General features: G+C 41.1%; 1 protein-coding gene across 1 annotated transcript in view; it reads right to left on the bottom strand.

The window, feature by feature from the left end:
- Positions 1 to 22,536, bottom strand: part of LOC105895013 (gamma-aminobutyric acid type A receptor subunit gamma3) — a 104,370-nt gene that overhangs the window by 54,787 nt on the left and 27,047 nt on the right. Inside the window, exon 3 of the mRNA XM_031574515.2 lies at positions 21,530 to 21,597. Coding sequence (XP_031430375.1) covers positions 21,530 to 21,597 — 68 coding nt within the window. The remainder of the gene's footprint in view (positions 1 to 21,529; positions 21,598 to 22,536) is intronic.

Raw genomic sequence — 22,536 nt, 5'->3', positions numbered from 1 at the left:
CAGACACGAAATATGAAGGCAAATATAGTGTATGTCTGCAGTGTCCCAGAGGACAGTGGAAGGGCCAAGTCACTTTACTGGAAGAGCTTTTCCAAATCTACGCCGTCTACTGCAACCCTCTAAATCTTCAATACACTCCTCAAAGACCCAGCTCTGTTATGACCAAATACACCTCTTTCCTGCAGAGCCATTCCTGCAGAGTCATTTAGTGTGCTTATTTGTTATTTTTGACTCCCTTAAAGGATAATTCATTGGTCGGCCATTCTGCTAAGCCTCACTAAGAGGAACTCAAACTGTGCTGCATATTTGGAATGGCTAGATGGCCACTGCTGTTATAGGATCCTCAGAGTGGCTGTTGCAACTCCACCGAGCGAACGAATGAGCGAGCGGACCAGACATCCAGGAGGATGTGTGTGCCCTCGGGGGCTTTCACAGATGACATAATGGCTCTGTCTGAAAGCGACTGAGTCAGCGCTCTGACAGCCTAAAACGCTAAAACGCTGCGGCCGGCTTCTCCTCGAGGCTACACCAAACCTGAGACGATGTCCTATCCGGTACACCAATCCCCCCCCCAAAACACTGCGTGATGGAGACAGATACCAGTCCTAATAGAAGAGGAAATTGTTTTCTGTGCCCGCGGTCGTGTTAGAAAGGGACAGACGATTGTGTCCCAACAGGTGCAATCCGTCCTGGTATATTGTGCAAATCTGTCAGGTGTAAGCGCATTAGGCACCGCAGAGCCTGACCTGATTGGCCAAAACTGTAACAGATGAGTTTGAGAGAATGCAATGTGAGCGCAGCAAGCCACGTGCGAGACGCACATACACAACCCGTGGAATCAATACGTTTTCGAGACGCACATACACAACCCGAGGAATCAATAGGTTTTCTTCAAGCAAATCATTAGCACCTAGTTAGATGACGTGAAGGTGTTAATTAATACCAGGCAACTGACTTGGGAAAGTGGAAAGTAAATTATTTGCAGGTTTGTTTGACATTAGTTTAAAAAAAGCATTGTATTTGGGTTAGTACTACATGCATTTTCAACAAAACAGAAAGGACATTGATAAGAGCACAATGCCGGCCTAAAGATTATAATAATCTAATATAATATAATAATAGCTTCTCCTAAATCACAGGCCCCGTTTACATTGGTTTTAAAATGCGTCTAGGGTCGGACCACAAGTGGACAGGCGAGATACTTTGCCTCTGATGCATGATACTAAACCTCTGTCTCTCCAAAGTGTTCAGCTGACCACTTGTGTTCAGATATCATTGCTACCTTCGTTTCGCTATTGCCTACAGCCTTATCGTGATGCACCAGGACGCATTAGTATTTACACTACAAAAGACATGTTGTCAAATGCGTCCCAGACAACCACAGCAAGTGGTTTGAGTGTTTGGATCTCAAGTTTACACTAAGTGCTGTCCATTTGTGATCCAATATTAAACAGGGACATAGAACAAAGACAGGCCTTGTAGATAAAAAGACATTTAATAGGATGTATGATTTTAATTGAAACTCCTGTGAAAATGGACACCTGCTGTGTAAACTCTCAGGGAGGAAATGAATAAAATAATAAATAAATAAATAAAACACATTCACTCACATAACAAAACAGGGAGGATAATGATTTCCTTTTGAAAATAAATACGACTGATGCATGAACCATGAGAAACATTTCAAACACGTTTTTGGGAGGCTTGTTTTGAAATTGCCCCCACATTTCTAAATTATGCAGTGAGTGGAGTTTGGCTCACAGCTGGTTGTAAAGTTACACTTTAAATGTATAAAACAGTCCCATACACTCAGGTATGGCTAGGTAGAGTGAAAGACAAAGGCTATCGAATGAGATAGCTAGTTAACAGTTTCAAAAATCTGATGTATTAAGAACAATATCAGGTCATTTTTATGGTCAGCTAACACAAATTGACAGAAAACATACAATGAACTATACAGCTGACGCTGTGTTTACTTAATATTAGTTAACTTACCTCAGGATGAATCTCACCTTGGCTGCTATCTGCTGGATGATACTATCCAGTTGAAATGGAATAACTTTAACGTTACCCTTGAATGAATGAAGTTAGCATAACAACCCAACCAGTAAAATAAAGTTAATGTTACTGACATGTTCTGACTATACTCAACAAATCTTGTATAATCCACTGTTGGATATATTTTGTATGTCTGCAGCCCGCTGGAAGAGAATATATTGGCACTGTGAAGGGGGTGTGTTCCACCTCTTAGAAAGTTAAGCTTAATTATTTTTGGCTCTTTATTTCTCTTGTGAAAAGTTTCAAATTATCATATGAAATTAATGTTTGAAAAGTGTCAAACTGATCCCAAACCAGCCCATTTTGTTCACCTGCCCAAACCAATTTTGACCCACAAAATCAAGTTCAAAACTGCCCAGCTGGGCGGGACATCTGGCAACACTGGCCAGGACTGGCCAACACTGAATGGACAGCTAGAGGGCTGTAAGGAGATATGTGCTGAATTTGACAAAAAGTGTATGGGGTATGGGGACCTCATCTGAGTCAGTAAGAAGTACTAATTACTCTAAGAAATACTGCTAGTCAAGATGCTTGATGAGGTACAAATAGGGGTTACTTTTTGCATCCAGACTTTTCCCAACACATATCTATATGCCAAGTGGTGGCTCATATGACTGGAAGTACGTTCAACAGATATCATCAGCATATACATTGAATGCATAAAAGTATCACATTTCTGAACTGTACTGGTTAAGGCATACAAATCCAAATATCCAAATGATGCACCAACAGAATGATCCAGAAAGAAAAGACCCCACTAATAAGAATAATGCCCGGTCTGTGAGAGCTCAATGAGATCCCGACTGTGCCTGAGAGGGTAGACGAACACGAGTTAGTTGAATAGCATCCCTGGGTTGAGACAAGGCCTTTGTTGTGTTAGGCACCTGTGGTTCTTTGCAACAAGAGTTTCTGCCCACTGAGAACTTGAGACCTTGCTTTGTGTGTTGCTATTGATCCATTCCCTCTATTAATTCCAGCCATTTTGAAAGACTGTTCCCTCTGCAGTAAAGTACTCAGGTAGGAAGAATGATACGCCACAAATCACTGCCGCAGGCAGAGAACCCTATGATGCACAGAGCAGGTCTAGGGATTGATGGTCATTATTGCAGGAAACCAGGAGAGGGTTCGCGAAGCTCGGCTGACCCTGCAAACTGAAAAGAGTTCAGTGTTTGCACGGACAACATGGCGCAGGAGATGTGCTGTATATTCACGAAAGGTCAGTGAGGGGGAGGAAATTGTGACCAGAAATGTTGTCTAAAAAAGAAAGTACTGTTCATTAGACTATGTACGAAATCACAGTGCCAGTAACACGATATATAAACACTTAAATAATAATGTACTGAAAGATAGATCCATAAAGTCCATAAATGGCCGTTATTAGCAACAGGCATGAAAACGGAAACATGTCGATGCTCAGTATCGATTTTCTCATGTAATAAACACTAAGGCCTGAGGTAGAGGCATGGGCATAGACTTGTTTCGTGTAAGCAACGGACGTGCTGATATGAAACGGAAATGTATTAAAGTTCACGGGGGGCCCATTTAAGAGCAGAGAACTCACTCAACAACAGAGGCAATGTTAGACTGTATCTCGTTACAGGAGTGGAGACTGTTTTATAGATCAATGTTGATTACTACAGTAATGGTATAGCAAATCAAAATGGCCAATAAACCCACTGTGCCTTGTACAGAAGCGCAGTAAACAACCATTTCATCATGTTAGAGAGATGAGGTTAAGGAGGGACCTGGTTTCGCAGCACAAAATCAGGATTGATATCTTAGGATTGATATTGATATTTTCAGTTGCCTACTGCTGTTGCGCAACCGTTGCATGTCTGATAAGCATACGTTCTTCTTCTTCACCGCTTCCATCATCACTGCTTGAGAAACATTGCAGCCAAACATGGTCTGCGCTTAATGTTTTGCAAAAACATTTAATCTTAGAAGCGAGAAAGACACTAAGAGGAAGATAGTTTTTTGTTGTTTTTTGATTTTTGTTGTTTCTTTTGTTCTTCTCGTATGTTTCCTCTTTTCACTTGAGGAAACGTATGACCTTCCAGCCCTACATGGTATATACTCTGTCATATTGCAGCATGGTTGTTGACTTTGTCTATGGCGGTAATATTAATGAGGGTGATTATTACTATTGTTAATGTTGTTGTTGCAATTACTGATATTGTTGTCGTTGGCACTGGTGGTGTTGTGTATGCTTGCGCCAACACCTGTAACCTTCTGACTGTGTCACACCGTGATGAGGAGGACCTCAGAGGGGACTGTTGCTTGAATGGTTCTTCCTCATTGACTCACTCTGACGCCTCAGAGTCCTCAGAGGTCCTTCAAGCATCTATTTGTCAGGTCATTCAGCTTCACGCCTTAAGCAGAATGCCATGGCCAGAAGTTCCTTCTCTTGGTGATTGCAATCACTCACAACACATGTTCCATTTGCGCCCAGCCAAACAGCTCTCCTCTCCCACATCATCATAGACCTCTAAATGGGCCCCCCCATTGGGCCTTGGGCCAGGGTCATCTGCCCCCCCCCCCCATGACTTCGCTAGGGTCAGAGATACAGCACCATTTCTAGACAAGACTAATAAGTCAAGGTCTGGATGTTTGGTGTTTTTTCCATGATGAAACGTCCTGATTGACAGCACAATTGACCTCCCCTGGACACTGTAGTGTTCTCCTACAATGAAATGCTTTACAGACCACCTGTTGGTAAAAACGCCATGTCCTTTGATGACTGTCTTAATATACTTTAGTCCTCCACTGGTGTAGCAGTTTGCCAGCCTTTCACAGAGTCCCCAGGCCTTTCAGTCATTGTGTCCCCGGCCCACAGAACCTCCTCCACCGATCCCACCTTCCCAGGTTGCCATGATTACTGCTGAGAGGCCGGAACAAAGCAGGAGAAGTGCGGGGGAGGTTCTCTGCAGGGCCCTCAGGAAATGCCCACTAGGACAGCGGCACAGAAATCAATCCCCCTGCTCTCAAGTTTTCTTTCTTTCTTTCTTTTTTTCTTTTCTTTCCTTTTTTCCATTTTAAACTGTGGGTCCATGTTGGCCTGAGTTGTTTTGAATGCACACAAGAAATGACTAGCGTGGAAATTAGCGTCCAAGGATTTCTGCGTGCTTTAAAAAGTTTCTCGTAAAGCCATACTCAGAGATGTTTTAAAGCCTGTTAAGCGCTGTTTTACAGAGAGCTCTCTGCCATTAGAAGCCTCTCAGGTTTTGTTCTTGTTAAGGCATCAGTGAAGGACGATTATATGACTCACATTTATGCCCTCATTACCAAAAAACTTACACTAATGAACTGACTGGATATTTTCATGTGTTGTATTACCTTATGAAATTGTCCTCAAGAATATGTCAGTTAATCTAAATTCCTGTTTCTTGATTGTTAATAATGTTGCTAATCACCCTTACACTATTTAGTCAAACTAATCACTCCCACATGAGTTCTGAGATATTCATGAAATAGTTCATAATGTTTGCATTGCTCATATTAGGATAGAGTTATAATAACTCACTCTCATTCCGTGATGCAGAATCAGATTACTATAAAATGATTAGGACGTCTCTGTTCTCTGGAACAGCAGCACCACAGACACACAAGGCTAACAAACTGCTCCTTCTGTCAGCAAGGCGAACCTTTCATTTCTTTTCCATGCAAACTATTCCCGAAATTGGCTTAGTGGAAATGTGCCAAATGTAAAGGTCTTGGCAGTGCACGCCGCATGTCATGGTGTGTGATCCACGCAGACAGGAGCTTTGCTGGAAGAGCAGGAGAGATAAATGTGTTTGCACGTCTCATTCCGTCGCTCTCTGCGGAGAGCGCCAGACGAACCGCTCCCGGGTGAAAGGGCCACCCCCTCTGTCAGCACCCCCGAACATTCCGGGTGTGGGGCGTTGGGGATTGGGGGGCATTGGCAGCGTGGCGCAAGTGCCCACTTCTGCGTCGCCAGCATTTCCTTGGCTACGTGTGGTTGCCTAGGACACCGAGTCACCTAAGCGTTTAAAAATAGCCCCCTCAGGACAGTGGCGGGTTGAAGGGAGCCATTTCAAACGCAGCCTGGGTAATGAGAGCAAACCTCACCACTGCCTAATTGTGAGTCATTCATAACAGTATACTGTGTACTGCCAGTGCCGCTGCTAGCCATTTTGGTGCCCTAAGCATAACTCCTTTATGATGCCCCCCCCCCGAGAAAAAAAAAACGAAACGAAAAAGGAAAATCTACTTTGTAAACAGTTCACAGAACAGCCAAAACATACATACACACAAGTATTGGGATGTGCAAAATCTTCGTAGAAATTAAATAGTCATCCATAAATACAAACTTAAAAGCAGAAGTATACAAGTAAGCAATCTTCTTCAATAAAGCAAAGATTTAGAAGCAGAAAATTCACACAATTTTACTTTACTTTGTAAACACACTATGTAGAACAGCTAAAACACCTCGTCACTACATATCCATAACTTTGCAGCTAAATTTGTGATTCCTGGTTGCTATGGTTATCAAGGTGCTATGCTAGCTAGCTAGCTAAGGAAACTTTTAATAACCTTAAACGATTTAAATGGAAGATTTCCATTTGCAGGGAATGATAGCTAGTTATCTAGCTAATGTTATAGTCTCCTCGATTTAACTTCTACAATTATAATGGGTGCCTGTGACACTTCTTATGAACGAGTTCATATTCATGAGTTCATATTCACACATATTAACACCAGTTCATCATGTGTAAAGAATGCTGATATGAAATATGAAAACAACCAGTAGTCAATGTGCAAGCTTCCAATTTAATCGTGATTTAAGATACTCTATTTGAGTTGGGGCCATACCTGCCAACATTTGAGTAGCAAAATCCGGGAGATTTCGGCGACGGGAGGGGCGGGGCCGGGGGGGCTAATATTGGTTTTGAGGGATGTTGTGCATATAAGTGTTTATAGACAACGTATTTATTATATATTATGTAGTCTTCAGTATATAAAAAAATGCACAATAACTGTATTAACAAAAAATTATTTTTGTATTTATTATTATGTATGTGCAATGAACATAGTGACAATAATGTTGAACGATAGATCAACATTATTATTAGACCAACTAACTATTGCAATAACTTATTATCAATTCATACATTTTCTAATACAACAAAACAATTCAAGAATAAATAATTAAATTAAAGTAAATTAAATAATTCATAAAAAAACATCACATAAACAGTTAATGTAACTTGCACAGGTCTTAAAACTACTGTTTTGTAGTGTTGTATATGTAGGTGGCTGATTTGGCTGCCCTAAGTGTCTTTTTAGATGGGGTGTACTTTAAAGCAGGCTTAGTAAAGTTAATTTAGCAAGATAAGAGAGCGCACAAAGTGCGGTTATTCAAACTAGTTCTATTTTCTGTAACAATTTTTTTTTTACCATACTGAAAGTCCTCTCTGAGGAGGCATTACTATGTGGAATGCAAAGCAATGCCTTCATCAGCCTAGCCAGCTGACTGAAGCGCTCATCTTTCCCTACAAGGCCCCAGAATCTGTCCACTCTCTGTTCCTGAGGTAACTCCTTGCTGTCTGCAACCTGGTAGTCAGTCAGTTCCTCTCTCAGCTTATCAGTATCAAGTCTCAGTTGAGGAAACAAGCACCCTAGCCTTGTCACTACTCAGTATGAACAAATTTGCAAACATCGTATTAGTAGGGTTACTTAAAAAATGCTGAATGTACTTAATTCTTATAAAAATCTTTGCTCAGTTAGGTGACTTAAAAGCAATAACCTGCTCAGAAAGATCAACTGCGCAATAGAATGTAGGTTTGCCAGATTGACAAATTGGTTGAAAATGGTGTATTTATTGTGTACACACTATATGAGTAGGAATACGTTGATCCGTCAAGGTTGACGGATCCCCATTCAAAGTGAATGATAGGTGGCTCACTTGCAAATCCTCTCAGACGTATTTTTCAGTTACAATAATGGGGTTTTTACATTGTACAGTGTCTATTTCTCGGTAACTTTCTAAAAATATAAGCAAAAGAAAGTCAAACAAACAACTTTTAGGTACAAATACGACCATCAACGGAGTTTGGTCCGCCATCTTTTTTTTTTTAGCTTTGCGCTCTTGAGACGTGACCATAAACGTGAACTGATTGGCTAGAGCCTGTGTTGTCGTCTTTGCATTAAAGCAATTTGATTGGCTGACGCTTGCGTTGCCTCTCATGATTGCGTTTAATACATGATCTGGCAACTTTAGAACATTGACACACATTTTGATTTGATTATTAATAAAATGCATTTGTACCTCGTAAAATACGGGAGATTACCGGGAGAAATGACAAAACGGGAGGGCGGCCGGAGATGGATCAGAAAACGGGAGAAACCCGGGAAAAACGGGAGAGTTGGCAGCTCAGGTTGGGGCAGTCTGTCCTTCAGTCGATGCATGATGATCTCTCGCTACAAGTTTCACCTGTTCGTGTTGGAGTAACAAATGCTTGTGGAGTCAAGTGCAGTTGAGAGGCGCTTGTCTCCAGGGCACAGATAACACTTAACTTTTTTCTCTTTTCACGGATACAAATAAAAAAGGCTGTGATTGGAATACGGGACTGGAGCTGTCCCTGACGGGACAAATACAAAATACCCATAATTCGGGATGTCCCGGACAATTCGGGACGGTTGGCGACCCTACTTGCACCTAAGTTATAACATATTTGAGTGTGCTAACATTAGCAATAACGTCAGGTAGTTTGAGGTGTATGCATAGGCTAACCATTAAATTAGCAGCACATTTCCCGTATTTAACAATGATTAAACATGGACTTACCTGAAAGTGATGCACGGGCATCATCTCGCAGTTTCTTTCTCTTTCTTTTTTGTGCCCCTGACTCCTGTTGTCTTTTTGAGGCCATTTTCGAAAAGTTAGCCTACTGTCAAAGTTCGTGTGTGAGTATTTTAATTTATTTAATTTTTTACCATCGTAACTTTTTTTGAGCAATTCAATACATCTCTTGTTCTGCCTGTTTTGTGATATACATGCCAAAAAGGTGCCTAATTTTTCTATACTGAAATAATATCGGCATTATAATTATTATAACTATGATGATTTTTCAGTTGCGTATTTTTTGGTGCCCCCTCAGGACTTGGTGCCCTACGCACAGCGCGTAGTTCGCGTTATGGGAGCGGCGGCACTGTGTACTGCTGTACCGAGTGTGCCGGTCACGGAAGTAGATAGATAGATAGACAGATAGATGGATCCTTTATTAATCCAGAGGGAAATTTTAGGTCATCCAGTAGCTTATACAATTTATACAACTCACAGACACATGCATAAATCACATACACATAGGGAGAACATGTTCACAAGGAGTGGGGTGGAACAGATACAAGAATGGGTCTGACCCTATGGTACAATATGCATTGATTGTGACCAGTGGTGTATAGTAACGAAGTAGAAATACTTCGTTACTGTACTTAAGTCATTTTTTTGGATATCTGTACTTTACTTTACTACTTTTATTTCTGTTTACTTTTACTTTTACTTCGCTACATTTTGCAAAGAAAACGGATACTTTTACTCCAATACATTTCCCCTGAAACCTTCGTTACTCGTTACAAAATCAAATCATCTTTAGAAAAAAAAAGAATCATGAGAGTGACGAGACCAACGTCGGGGACTGTGGTAGAACACAGATTGCAAGCAGGTTTGGCGAATCAGTGGTCCTAGCGCACGTTAATGCGTTATTGACCGTTACCATGGAAACACCAATGAGCATGAACCACACAGGCCAAAGTTAACATTGAGCGGTGGGGCACGTTCAGATGTGCCCCACGAAATCTGCCTGGCAACTAGACTGGAATAATGCGAAAACCGCGAGACCTGTACCCCGTGACTAAGAGAAAAAAAACATACAGTCAGATCAAAATCAGACAGATCAATGCCAGTAACGTTACTGCTAGTTAGCTATCGCTAGTTTTCGAGTATTTGGGAATTGTTTCAATTCAGCCTACAATGAATAATGTAGACTAGTTGTTGAGGGTGCAATTTAGTACATTGTCGTTGGAAGATAAATTCGAAATTAAACGTTTGGGGCCACACAAAAAGATTAAGACATTCACAAGAAACACGATGGGACAGCAGAGACTGAACGTGACTCTCCATACTTTCCATTGAAACCCCGTTTGTTCATGGACTGGTGGATTTTAACAGCAAAGTCATCCAGAGGTTTGCTTAAGCAAAGAACCACCGCGCCAACTTCCTATTTAAGTGATCTGCATTGGTGAGTCAAACTTTTTTTTTTCCGGAGCTGATGGATGTATCAATGCAATCTGCAAGGACATCGTCTTTTTACAAAGTTTTGTTCATTTAGCAGCATGTTTTGCTGCTGTTATTTGTTTAAGTTGTGCCTTTCGCTTCATATTGTATGCCACACGTGTGCCACAAGCTTAATAAATTAGTCAAGTTATTTGAGCTATGTGTCTGTCTAATATTTTTATTTTGTTGCAATCATTTTACTTTAATGCTGTATTATAGGCAACATCTTTGTGTTGCGTTGAAGCATGTGAAATGTATTTGAAATAGAATTTCTGCTCCTTGCTGGCACTCAAAATGCAGCCCATAACATATCTTACTGGTCTACTGCTTATAAACAGCTACCTCTAGTTTTTTGACGGTGACATGAAGTCATACAAAATTGCCCCACCAGAAATTTCAGGCTAAAATCGCCACTGCTCCAGATCAAGGCAAAATGGACTGCAATATGCAGTGGAAGGATATATCCAAAATATTAAGATCAACAACGAAGGGGGGACAACAATAATCGAAGCAAAAGCACACAGGTCTCAATCAAAAAATTAGAAACCCCACGACCTCTTCATTAAATGCCACCAGCACAACCTTGTAGACTAGTCATGTTCTTTCACCGCTGGGTAAGATCTGTATATAATATTTCAAGCTAGCTAATAACCTACAAAGATTCTTTATTCTTATTCTTTATTCCATCTCTGGCGAAGTATCTAGCTAGTTAGCTTGGATAGTGTCAATCTACACTACAGTAACGTAGCAGTGTGGAGCAAAATAGTAACGTTATTGTTCAAGGGATGTGTGTGCATGTTGCTGAAAGTATTTCACAGTTACTGTACAGATAACTTGCTTGTAAAACTGATGATCCTGATGTAATGCTATGGCTTTGTATCAGATCGCCAGGTTATTGCTCTCAGGTTGTGCCATATGCATACATTGGGATACTCAGGAGCCCATTCACAAAATGTTACAAAGATTAAAATTTTAAAAATTCATAATGGCTTTTTGGGACGTTTTGTTTGAAGATGAACAAAACATTTTTCAGTTTCAAGTAATGACTGGGTTGTTACTTTCGGTGCTGCTTTAGTATTGCCTATTGAGTTCAAATAAGGCCCAGTTTGTATGCTCATTCTAGTCGGAATAAACTTCATGATTTTCAAAATTCTGACCCTTTGCTTTTTTATGAACAGCATTTACTTGTACTTTTACTTTCAATACTTAAGTACATTTAATATCAGAAAATTACTTTTGATACTTAAGTACAGTAAAGATCAGATACTTTAAGACTTTTACTCAAGTAGTATTCTAAAAGGTTACTTTTACTTTTACTTGAGTAATTTTCCAGGAAGGTATCTTTACTTTTACTCAAGTATGGCTTTTGGGTACTTTATACACCACTGATTGTGACAGTGTAGATGCCCAGGAGGAAAGTGTTCTTGTGCTGCTTGTGTGGATGGTGCAAAAAGATAGTGTTCTTGTGCTTGTGTGGATAGTGCAAAGAGATAGTGCAGAATATAAGAGATTAAGTTTGTGCCAGGAGGCTAGTATAGCCAGTAAAGGGATGGACAGTGGGTTGGTATAATAATGAGATGAGAAGGGGTGGGCAGACTGAGGTAGACTCATGCAGGGAAGACCCCCCCCCCCCCCCTCTGCGTAGCGTTGTAAAGCTGAATGGCCCTTGGGACAAAGGACCTCCTCAAGTGACTGTATGTATTCTATATGGAGAAGAAATAGGTAAGGATACTGATGTAGAGCCCAAAGAATGGTATGAATACTATGCTCTGGTAAACTGGTTGCCATGGCGTTCTCGTTCTTGTGCTTTTCTGTCTAGCATAAAAAATGTGAAGACTCTGTAATAATTTAAAATACTGATTAACTGACACAAAACCACAAACACCACTTAGAATACAACAAAGTCTGTGAGTTGTTCTCTCTCTGGGGGCAAATTCAAACATCTGAAACGAATAAAAGCCTGTCGAGTTAATGTGCTTCCGAGGACCGTCTTCCATTTCCTAATGTAAAAAGCTCACACACCACCCTGCCCAGCCCTGACTCTGTGGGGTGTAACCACAGCTCCACTCTGTTACTGTCTTTGGTTTCAAACAGCATTATGGAGTTTTGGTGTAAAACTAGAGAGCTACCTACCTAAAACAATCACTAATAACATTCCAAACACCACCAACTGCCCGGTTGGCATTGATAAAAGCTTGCTAACATTCAAACATGTGTCTTTTGGTGATATTGTTGGCGATGTCATGCTTTTATTACATTTTCGCAGTGTGTTCTGACCTTTACCACAAAACTACATAGTGCATCGCCTGGACGACTAGTGGGAACAACAGCTGTGTTTATCTGTCCTTAGCATGACCATATTCCACCAAAATGAATTAGAAGATGATTAGTTGCTCATCAAAACATACCTCAAAAAGGTCCTATTAATAGGACACTGTCTATCCGTCTGCTTTGTTCTTCTGAAGACTACAGTCTTCCTTTACTTCCTAATTGCTAGTTATGAGTTTAAGTGGTTTCATTATTAAAGTAATTGCTGTTTAGTGGTGACGTGATTAAAATGAGCATTTTCCTGCTTTACCCGGATCAAAATGTGTTCCGGGTATCCAGTATCTCTGACATGTTATGGAGCATCGATAATCCACTCTGAGGTTTCGCACACAAACAGACAACAGACCACAGAGAAAACACAGACCAAAACGTTGCTGTGATTATACTCTCTATAGCTAGTTTGACTAAAACTAATATCTGGGTTTTTTTGTAAACCGTGAAACATTTTGACCATCTGCAGGGGTTAGCATGCACAGACTCTGACTAAATGTGCTGTTCCAGATAGCATGCAAGAGCTAAGGAGTGGTGCCAGGTCCAGGCCACACAGGGGCAGGACCCGGCCCAGAGTTAGCCGCTATGGGGGCATCAGATGGAGGACGCGACCCCCGACTGATCAGCACTTCTGTCAAAGACGTGTATTTTTATCTTCATCGTGACCTATCTTGCCTTTCACTGAACATTACAGACCTATTTCTTCTCTCAAACAGAAGATATTAAGAGTATCTAACTGCTATTTCTGTTAATGTTTGTCTGACAAGAAACACAGTTTTTTAAAGTCCACACAATGTTTCCTTGTAGGACTCCTGTGATTTTCTTAAAAGCAACTGCTTTGGTGTGGCAGATAAGACAAAAAAGATCACGCTGCAGTGTTAAAAGATGCAGTTTGTTTTGATGCCTATGGCTAATTTTTGGATGTATCTATTTGTATTGTATTGTAAATGTACATAGCGTGATCAAAATGCCTCCATTTTATAAGCAATAACATGTAGAAGTGAATGAAGAGGAAATAAAAAAGGAATTGAATCAGAGAATGCTTTTAAAGCACATGTTACGAGCAAAAAAAGAAAAACCCAACTTGAAAATGAATTTTTTATTGCTTGTGAATTACAGGATGCTATGCCGACTTGTTTTTTTCTTTTTTCATTTCCTCTGAGGGGCCTCACACATCCCTCCTTACTTTTTTTCCAACACAATCTTCTTAATTGTACTTCCAGTGTGAAGTACAATTCAGGGTGAAGAGCTGCTAATGCTGCCCTTGTTTTTGTTTTGCTCGTCACCATCGGAGCTGACAGATCCTCTACCCCTGGGAGAGGCTTGTTTCCTCTTGACAGGCTCTCATGACAGGTGTCATTCATCAGCCTGACTACCTGCCTGCTGAGCTTTGTGACTGGCTTACAATCGGCTGTGAAGAGCACAGGACACAACACTGTTGGGTGCCATCCATCAGTGGGTTTTTTCTCCTCCTCATAACATATCGATTAAAGATGGAAGAGATACACACTGGATTATTCCAGGAAACTGATACAAGGTGTTGGCGTGGGGAAGGGGGGGGGGGGGGGGGCAATTTAGTTTTCGGGTTACCACTCGGGTTACCACTTGCTTAAGTCTTGTTGCAAATAATAATGCTAAATCTGTTCAGCCTCCCAACACCCAAATGTGCTAGGCTTCCTATGCTATGCTAATATAGCATGTGGCTTAGACATTTGCTCTTTATTTAAAAAGAACATGTTTACAAACAACCAGTGTGTGCCTTATGTCTAATCCACCTCAGATGTTCCAATGTGGTCATATGCCTCCATTAGGTAGTACTGATGTTAAATGCACGCTTACTTTAAAATGTGACTGTATACAGAATAGTGGGCCTAAAGCCCTTTTTGTGTATCTAAAATAAATGACCGTTCCCTTTATAGCAGCAGATATGGCAGCTGCCACCCAGTACAAGTTTTCCATAATCCTGCAGCTAATAAGGAAATAACATTTCTCCCCAGTTTCAATTAGAGATTAACTGCCTTTCAGTTCCTGGAAGGGACTGTGCCACATTCCCAGGCTGTCTTCGGAAACATAATATCGGGCATTTGCCGCACAGCTCAATTTTGACAGTGTGCAGATGAACTTTGCAATTCAGGGCTCATTTTTAGCTGAGATGACTTATGCATTTAATTCAACAAGCACAAATATAGTGTTTAACACCACATAATGTTCTAATTCATCTGCTTTGAAGGGGCAATTAGTTTTTTGTATTCTGTAGACATTAGGGCGGCTCTTTTGTAAAGGTAATATGAATGAACATGCTCTCAGCATTATCTGGGCCTCTATTTTATATCCTTTCTCTCATGCTCCTGTTTTTCTCAACATCATAATTATTCTCATCAACGTCTAGAGTCAGTGAAATTGCTTTAGAGGTTTTATAGAAATCAAGGCTGCTTTTTTTTAGTAAAGGGTAACATAAATACGTGTGTTGGTCTCAGCCGAGGATCAGGATCAATTCAATTCAATTCAAATTGTATTTCTATAGTGCCAAAACAATACAATTGTCTCAAGGATTAGATCTGAACTAGATTGTTCTGGAGTCTGCTGGTGTTCGTGTCACCTCTGCTTATCCACACACTGTCTGGACCTGTTTCTCTCAACATCACTGGACTCACTTGCTTAAAATGCTTCAGATGTTTGATTGACACTGTGCGAAATGGCTGACCTTTCCAGTATATTTAGCAGCAGGTTTAGCTGTAAGTTCTTTTGGCGTGTGATTACATGAATTTTCTACAGCTAACAAGAGGACCAATTTGTCCAGCTGCAGTCCTCAGACTCTCTTTTTAGAGGACCTTGTTCTTACTCTTGAAGTACAGAGTCAGGAGCAATGACAAAGAGCCTGAGCAGTAACTGATAATATTTAAAACCAAACACTGGGTCACTAAGCAGTAACTGATGATATTTAACACCAAAAACAGAATTGTTTATCGTGTAGAGCGTTGCCCAGTGACATTTAGCAGGAACATTCAGGCGGTAAATGTGGGATTTCATGCCAGTGGTTGCATTTGTTCACTTCCTTTCTTGGGTAGTTCAACGGTCATTCCATAACTCCAATCCTTTTGAACCTGTTCTCCATTTTTCTATCTATTCCATCAGGTATTTTTTTTATCAATTCTATAACAATCCATTGCTTTCCATTTGTGCCCTTCCTTTAGCCAATGATTTTCTCAGTACAGTTGAAAATGCAGTTTTAAGTAATGCCCATTTCCCTTCGTGTCTGTGGCTTGAAGGCACCCTGACTGTATTCTTACAGTAAGAATCAGCCTTAAACTTCCAAGCTGTACTCACCAGAGTCAGAGGAACTTCAAGGTTTAAAAACCCACGAGGCATTCACAGGCTCAGTATCTGTCTTTGTGAGCTTGCTATTTATTTTTGCCACAAGTAAATACCGCTTTGAGCCTGCTTCTCATACATGTTTGCTCTTTCAAGGAAGAACTTCACCAAAGGCTGATACATTTGATTGAATTTCCCAGAATGCTACGCTATCTGATGGACATGAAGAGGAGGAGGTATGTATGGATGCTTCAAATGAACGTTGAAACTCTGTGATCGATGGATGGTCCGTGTGCTTGACAATGCCGAACACTCTCTATTCTCTGTCTGTCTTTATTTTTCTGTCCCTTGTTTCACACAATGAACGGATGCCCTAAACCGCGTAGATGCTCACGAAGTAGAGCTACCATCGATACATTGACATATAGGGTTTGCTCCAGTATTAGTTTTTAAAAAGTCTAAAAAAAAAAAAAACAACACAGGTAGCCAGCAACCCCACGGTGTGTATTGACAGTTCAGGGGCCTAAGCTTCACGCGCAATAGAGTGCAGCTGTGCTTAAACCCAGCTACAAAAGAATAAAATGTGAGGATTTTGTCCATATTTTCATCCTTGGAAGGTTCAGCTCTTGTCTGTCATTGCTGGTTATTATCTGTGTTTTGTGGCAGCGGTGATGACCTACAGCTTGTGCTAATCCCCACACTGTGGCATATAATGTTACCTCTAATCCCCCCATGCTTTTAAATAGCAGGAAGAGAATTGGGTGCTAAAATGCAACCTGCCTTACCGGAGAGAAAACTGACCTTTTCTTTTTGTGCCATTTCATTCCTGTAACACCCACACACACGCAGAGAGAGAGAAGGAGAGAGGCTCACACACATGGTGATAAACACATACAGAACTTTCCCCGCCAATATACATGCACACACAGAGGAATACACCCTGTTAGCTTTAGCACATGCACACACACACACAGGAGCTCAAGATCAAAAAAAGATCCTCAATCACTCTCTCTCATGCCTAAACATTTGCAGGGCGCTTGCTTTCAATAGTATATCACTTAAATCGCTAAACAGTGCTTCACTTCAATGGCACAGACAGTATCTATAAAAATTGTCTTTATAAATTCCATTCAAGAGCTTGATTCCCTCCAGCCCCCTAATAATAGGTCTGGGCGCAGGAGCTCCTGGGACCAGCGATAGACCAGAGGTAAGGCGAGAGGTTACTGTTTGACAGCAAGTTAGCACACTGTACGCATACTGATTATTAAAGTCTATTTGCTTACCTACCGAAAAACGTTCCCGCGTGCTCCTGAATAATGATTGCCTGATTATTTAATTGCTGTCAAATTAACCATGTAGCATTCCGTGTCCACCGTATTTAAATGGGGACGTATTAATTGTCTCTTACTAATTCATGTGCAACTGCCGCACACGCCATTAGGGAACCAAAAAAAAATGAAAAATGGAAATCATTTGCTTGGCGCATAATGGAATATGCAGAGAGTGGAAGCACAGAAAATGTTTTGTGGGCAAATGAAACAATTTGCGCACAGCCTCTTCAGAGGATATTTACAGAGCACAGTTTACATACATCGGATCACAACGATAGTCTCAGAAGCCATTTACATGTCTGACTTTTTTTGGGGGGGGTTGGCAGATTCTAGAATTAATCTGCAGTTCTGGGGATAGTTCCAGCGTTGTCTGTTATCTGGGGAAAACGCCGCAGGTCACTGCTGCTTTTACGCGCGTGTTCCCCAGGCACAAAGAATTCATCTCCATTTGTCATCTCTGAGACACCATAATGCTGTTTAATTATACACTCCATTAAAATGACGAAACTAAAACAATAAAATGGTGACAACTGATAAATAAATTCCCGACAGGATTGCACCTCTGAAAATGAGCTTGTCACGCTACAAAGAAAAAGAAATGCGGGCGCCGTGGCACCCAAAGCACACGCGCATGTTCTGTAACTGGAGCTGATGACAGCTCCTGCCCACGTACTCAATCCCTTTGAGTCGCAGCACAATGCAGCTGCCATGCCCGACATGGTTCTATCTCTTCTCCTAGCACCTCGTCGTCAGTACAGCATATGCACATGCTAAACTAGCAGCATTTACGCTGTCTTTCCACACATTTTGTAATGATGGGACAAGCAATTTTCAATTAGCTTCTAAACCATGAACAGTGGAACTCGTGTGCCAAAGGGGTTGACAGTAACAGTAGCAAAAGTTGTAGTAATGGCTCCCTAGACAGTGGATAAGAAACCATCATTGAACTAACACAACACGAGACAGCAATGTGTTACATTTAAAGTAATTTCACAGTGGCAATCTGTTGTTCTTGTCTCACCAGAGAAAAGATTTAACACAAGTAAATATGCTACTTGTTTATTCTAAGTGGATTATGTCCTGCAAGTCCAGATGGAATCTTATAAACTGTGACTCTCTCTGCTGTGACTATATGCCAAACATTTGTGTGAATAAATTTGCCCTTCCAATCCACATACTGTGAATTTACCAAGAGAACCAAATCGTCACAAACAATACTGGTGAGAAAAACTTGAATGTTGAAACAAAATGTTCTAGATCATTCATATTTATATAAGGATTCATAATCTATTAGTGCTTCATTTTCTCTCTGACAGCTCATAAAGATGATGCAATAAGCTGAAATGAAAAAGATTGTTGAAATGAGATTACTCCCTGCGTGTCTGTTATATTACATCTAATGTACAGGATATTTCTTTTTCGAGCATTTCTCACTGTTGATGAATGGCAACCTTAGGTGTTCTAATACATTCCCTTAAAAGACAAACCACCCCTTTTCGAGGACTCAGTCTAGGAGTCGGCACATGTAAATGCTCGGTTTATCTGTGCTGTGACATTCTGGCTCATTCTGGCTCATTCATTAGGCTGATAACAGTTGTGAAAAATGTCTGCCATCAGATCTGGGTAATGTGCAATGTCTGGCAATTGACGAAAGCCTCTCCACTTTATTTTGGTACGCTTCCTAAAAATGCAAATATGTGCATAAATACCAAAGCACGCACAAATACACACACACAGAGAGACACACAGACAGACACACACACACTCTAACTCACTCATTTGAGGCATGAAAATTCCTTTCAAGGGCCATCAAGTGGCAAATCAGTCACCAGAGTCTGATAGAGTGACTGACAGTATTTTAAGTGTTTTTCACCATCAGGGAACTCCTCTTCTGAACTTGCCTGGCTGAAGTTCAGATAAGACTTGTTTGGCGCTGCACATTGCCAACTCTAAACATCTCACTTCAGGTTTTCCCACACCTTCGTCTTTAAAACTCACACCCTCATCATTTTTACAGACCTTTCAAGAAATATCTCATTATGCCAGCAGATGTAGATGACGTAGGTGTGTGTCAATACGAATAATAATCCATTTAGTTATGTGTGCCTTAAACGGACACATTGTTGGTGAATCCTAGTGATTTCTACAGTAAAACTGAGGATGGGAAAAGCACATGTAAGCTTTTTCACATGCGGTGAGCTTCAATCTCAAGTCATATCCAGGTCACGTCCTCCTTTTACATAATGGTGGGACGCTATTGTGATGGTAATTGAGCCATGCTTTTTGACCCACTGCAGCTCTAAGGTAAGTGGTGGTACCGCCATGTTTGATGATCTGCTATTATGATTTAACATACAGTAGGTGGTGGAATCCTTTGATTCTCCTGGCCTGCCATGCTGCTTTTGACACCTCTTTGCGGCCTCATGGGGCCTCCAGCTCTCACATGCTCCACCGGTTAACATCACTTCCACCAAGCCATGGCTCAGCTAACCACAAGAAAACCCCTCAACAGGACGGCTTGATTAGATTGCCTCTGGCCCTGACTGGCAATAACTCTCTCTCCACCTGTGCACACACAAGGCTGTCCGCCACCACAGGCCTTTCACCTCCCCGTCCAGCTAGTCCTCCAGAGACACGCTGCCTACTCCAACCTCTCAACCCTCCCTAGAGAGCCAGCCTCTAGTGTCCCTCACATGCAGACAGAGAGAGAGTGAGATTCTAAATGTGTCAAAAGCATGGTGAAACCGTGAAAGTGTGAAGTGTGTGGGTGTGATCATGTTTCCAAAGTGGGACATGTCAAGAAGGTAAAATAATGCAGCATAGAAAAGCCTCATGGCATATACACATGTGCAGTCACTAGTGGTAAGTGTAGGAGGAATAGGAAGTATTTCGGAGCATCCCCTGCTGCCATCAGAGTTATGCAGGGATTCAACAGTATGAAAAGACCCACCACACCACCAACCCCACCAAGTAAAGCCGATCAAACGTAGATTATAACTGTAATGCAGAACATCATTCAATTGTGTGTACGATTTTATAAATGGCATTGTTGGGTTCTAGTTGAATCAATCAGATACAGTAGTCATCTTCATGCCTTATATATTTAGAAGTTGTGAAACCAGAGAGAATTCAGCAGAAAAAGTTGAACAGCAACTTCATATTTTCTTATTTTCTACAATTACTCTTCTGGGCCTGTATTCACAAAGCATTTTCTCTTACCACTAAGAGTACTCCTGTCACACTAAAGGTTTCTAACTCTTCTAAGTTTTCTCCTAAATTCTAGTCACAAAGCTGCTGAGACCAACTTTAACTAAGGAAAGGCAAGATCTCTTAAGTTAAGAGAAAGACTCCGTTACTGACGTCAAGTCTCATACATGAGCTTGCTTTCATGTGCTTCATAGCCTACCGTTAAGTACAAACAAACAATAACTAACTAACGAAATGAATAAATAAATACATATATGCTATAGGCTTTACATTAATGAAATACGATTCCCACAGACTGAGTGAGTTGGCACAGTTTTCAGAATGCATTTGTAAAATGACATGTTTGTGAAGACAGGCACTATTTTTACAATCAAACGTTACATTAAATTCATTTTCGGCCTTCAGTGGATTGTTTCATTTGGTTAGTGACAATACTGCATCCATTACAAGCTCCAAAATCATTCCCTTCTGATTCTGCATTCCAAAACACGTGAAACGATAGAAATGGCAATTTTCCGTTTGTCTGGGAATTGGCAGTTGAGTTATGAGTCGTCTCGGCTACTTCTTAGTTCTTCGAGTTTCCAGACTTAGGTGCTAGTTTTAGTGCTAAGGGGCTTTGTGAATTACTCATAGTAAAACAAAATAGAAGTCCCAAAGTTAGGACTGACATGGCCATTATTTTAAGGAGTTTCTCCTAAATCGGCAGGTTAGGAGCTACTTTAATCCTTAAAATGCTTTGTGAGAATGGGCCCTGAACTCGTTCGACCATAATGTTGACATATTCTACAATGGAGTTACAAGCCATGACACTCACTGGATTAACTTTACTACTGAGGCCAATGAGCAAGACTATGAAAGATGTTATCTCTTTCAAGTGCTACCTCAAAATGTAGTTTTGAAATTGACTCTTATAAGATGAGGTTGAAGCCTGTCGTGGAGAGATAAGACCACCTGACTGTGCTTTGAAGGAAGTGCAAGCTGCACACAGCAGTGAAGTTCCCCTTACCATGTTTATCGAGGACACCGGCCCGATGCTGTTCACATAGATGTCAACATCAATCAGTGTAGGTTTAACTGCAAAGAGAGAGAAACAAAAGAGAAACCACGTTAATCTCCCACGGGGCATCTCCCGACATCTTCAGCGAGCCGAGCCAGGCCACCCTTTTTCAAGATCGAAGGTCAAAGATAGCCTGGATCAGCACAAGGGCTTATTTATTATCAATTCCCAGCGCGTTCGATTCCAAGATGAAGCAGCGTCCCTGAGGAGCCGCTGTAATGTTAAGCATCGCTGACCGAGACACCCACACGAGTCCACACGGCTTGTGTGGCTCTCTCCGTTATGTTCTCCCTCCAACTCCCCAGATTCCGCGTGTATACTCTCTCCAGTATACACAGTGAGGAGGCCGCTGAAGCCAGTTGTCTCAGGTAAGATTTAAATTGCAAATGAGCCAGGCCGAGTAATTGGTTTGCAAAGACCAAGCGTGTTTTCCAGGAGGGGACAGATAATTAAAAATTGAACTGTTCTAATTTGTATGGGAACACCTCGGACCAGCAGATCCCTCGTATTCACAAGTTTAAATTGAGGTAAGAAGTTCAGGTGGAGTGCATAAATACCAGCATAAACACCAGCGAGTCATTCTCTGCATCTTAATCATTAGTATAAAATACGCATGCTGGGAAAAAAAGAACAAGCACAGACCAGCGTTCGCAAGTTTGGTGGTTCACAATATGTTGGGTTTTGCTGGATAGCGATAGATTACCCAGGAGGACCTGCACTTCTTGACTAACATATGCCGTTTAAAGGCACTGGGAGACCATAGTTCATGCTGGTCTAAGCAGGAAAAACTGCAGGAAAGATTTCCCCCCTCAGCATATCTTGTTCTATGAACATGGCTGTGCTGATTTTTGTCAAGATTTAATCCGCATGATTTTGCTGGCTAAGGAAGACACTGTTATGCACCAGCATAAAACCAGAATTTTCTGAGGTCAAACTCACAGCAGGCTAGCATTCCT

This window comes from Clupea harengus, chromosome 10 (genome assembly GCF_900700415.2).
Source record: "Clupea harengus chromosome 10, Ch_v2.0.2, whole genome shotgun sequence".
NCBI classification, from domain to species: domain Eukaryota; kingdom Metazoa; phylum Chordata; class Actinopteri; order Clupeiformes; family Clupeidae; genus Clupea; species Clupea harengus.
Note: the sequence above shows the minus strand (reverse complement) of the source record. Positions and strands in the feature narration are given on the sequence as shown.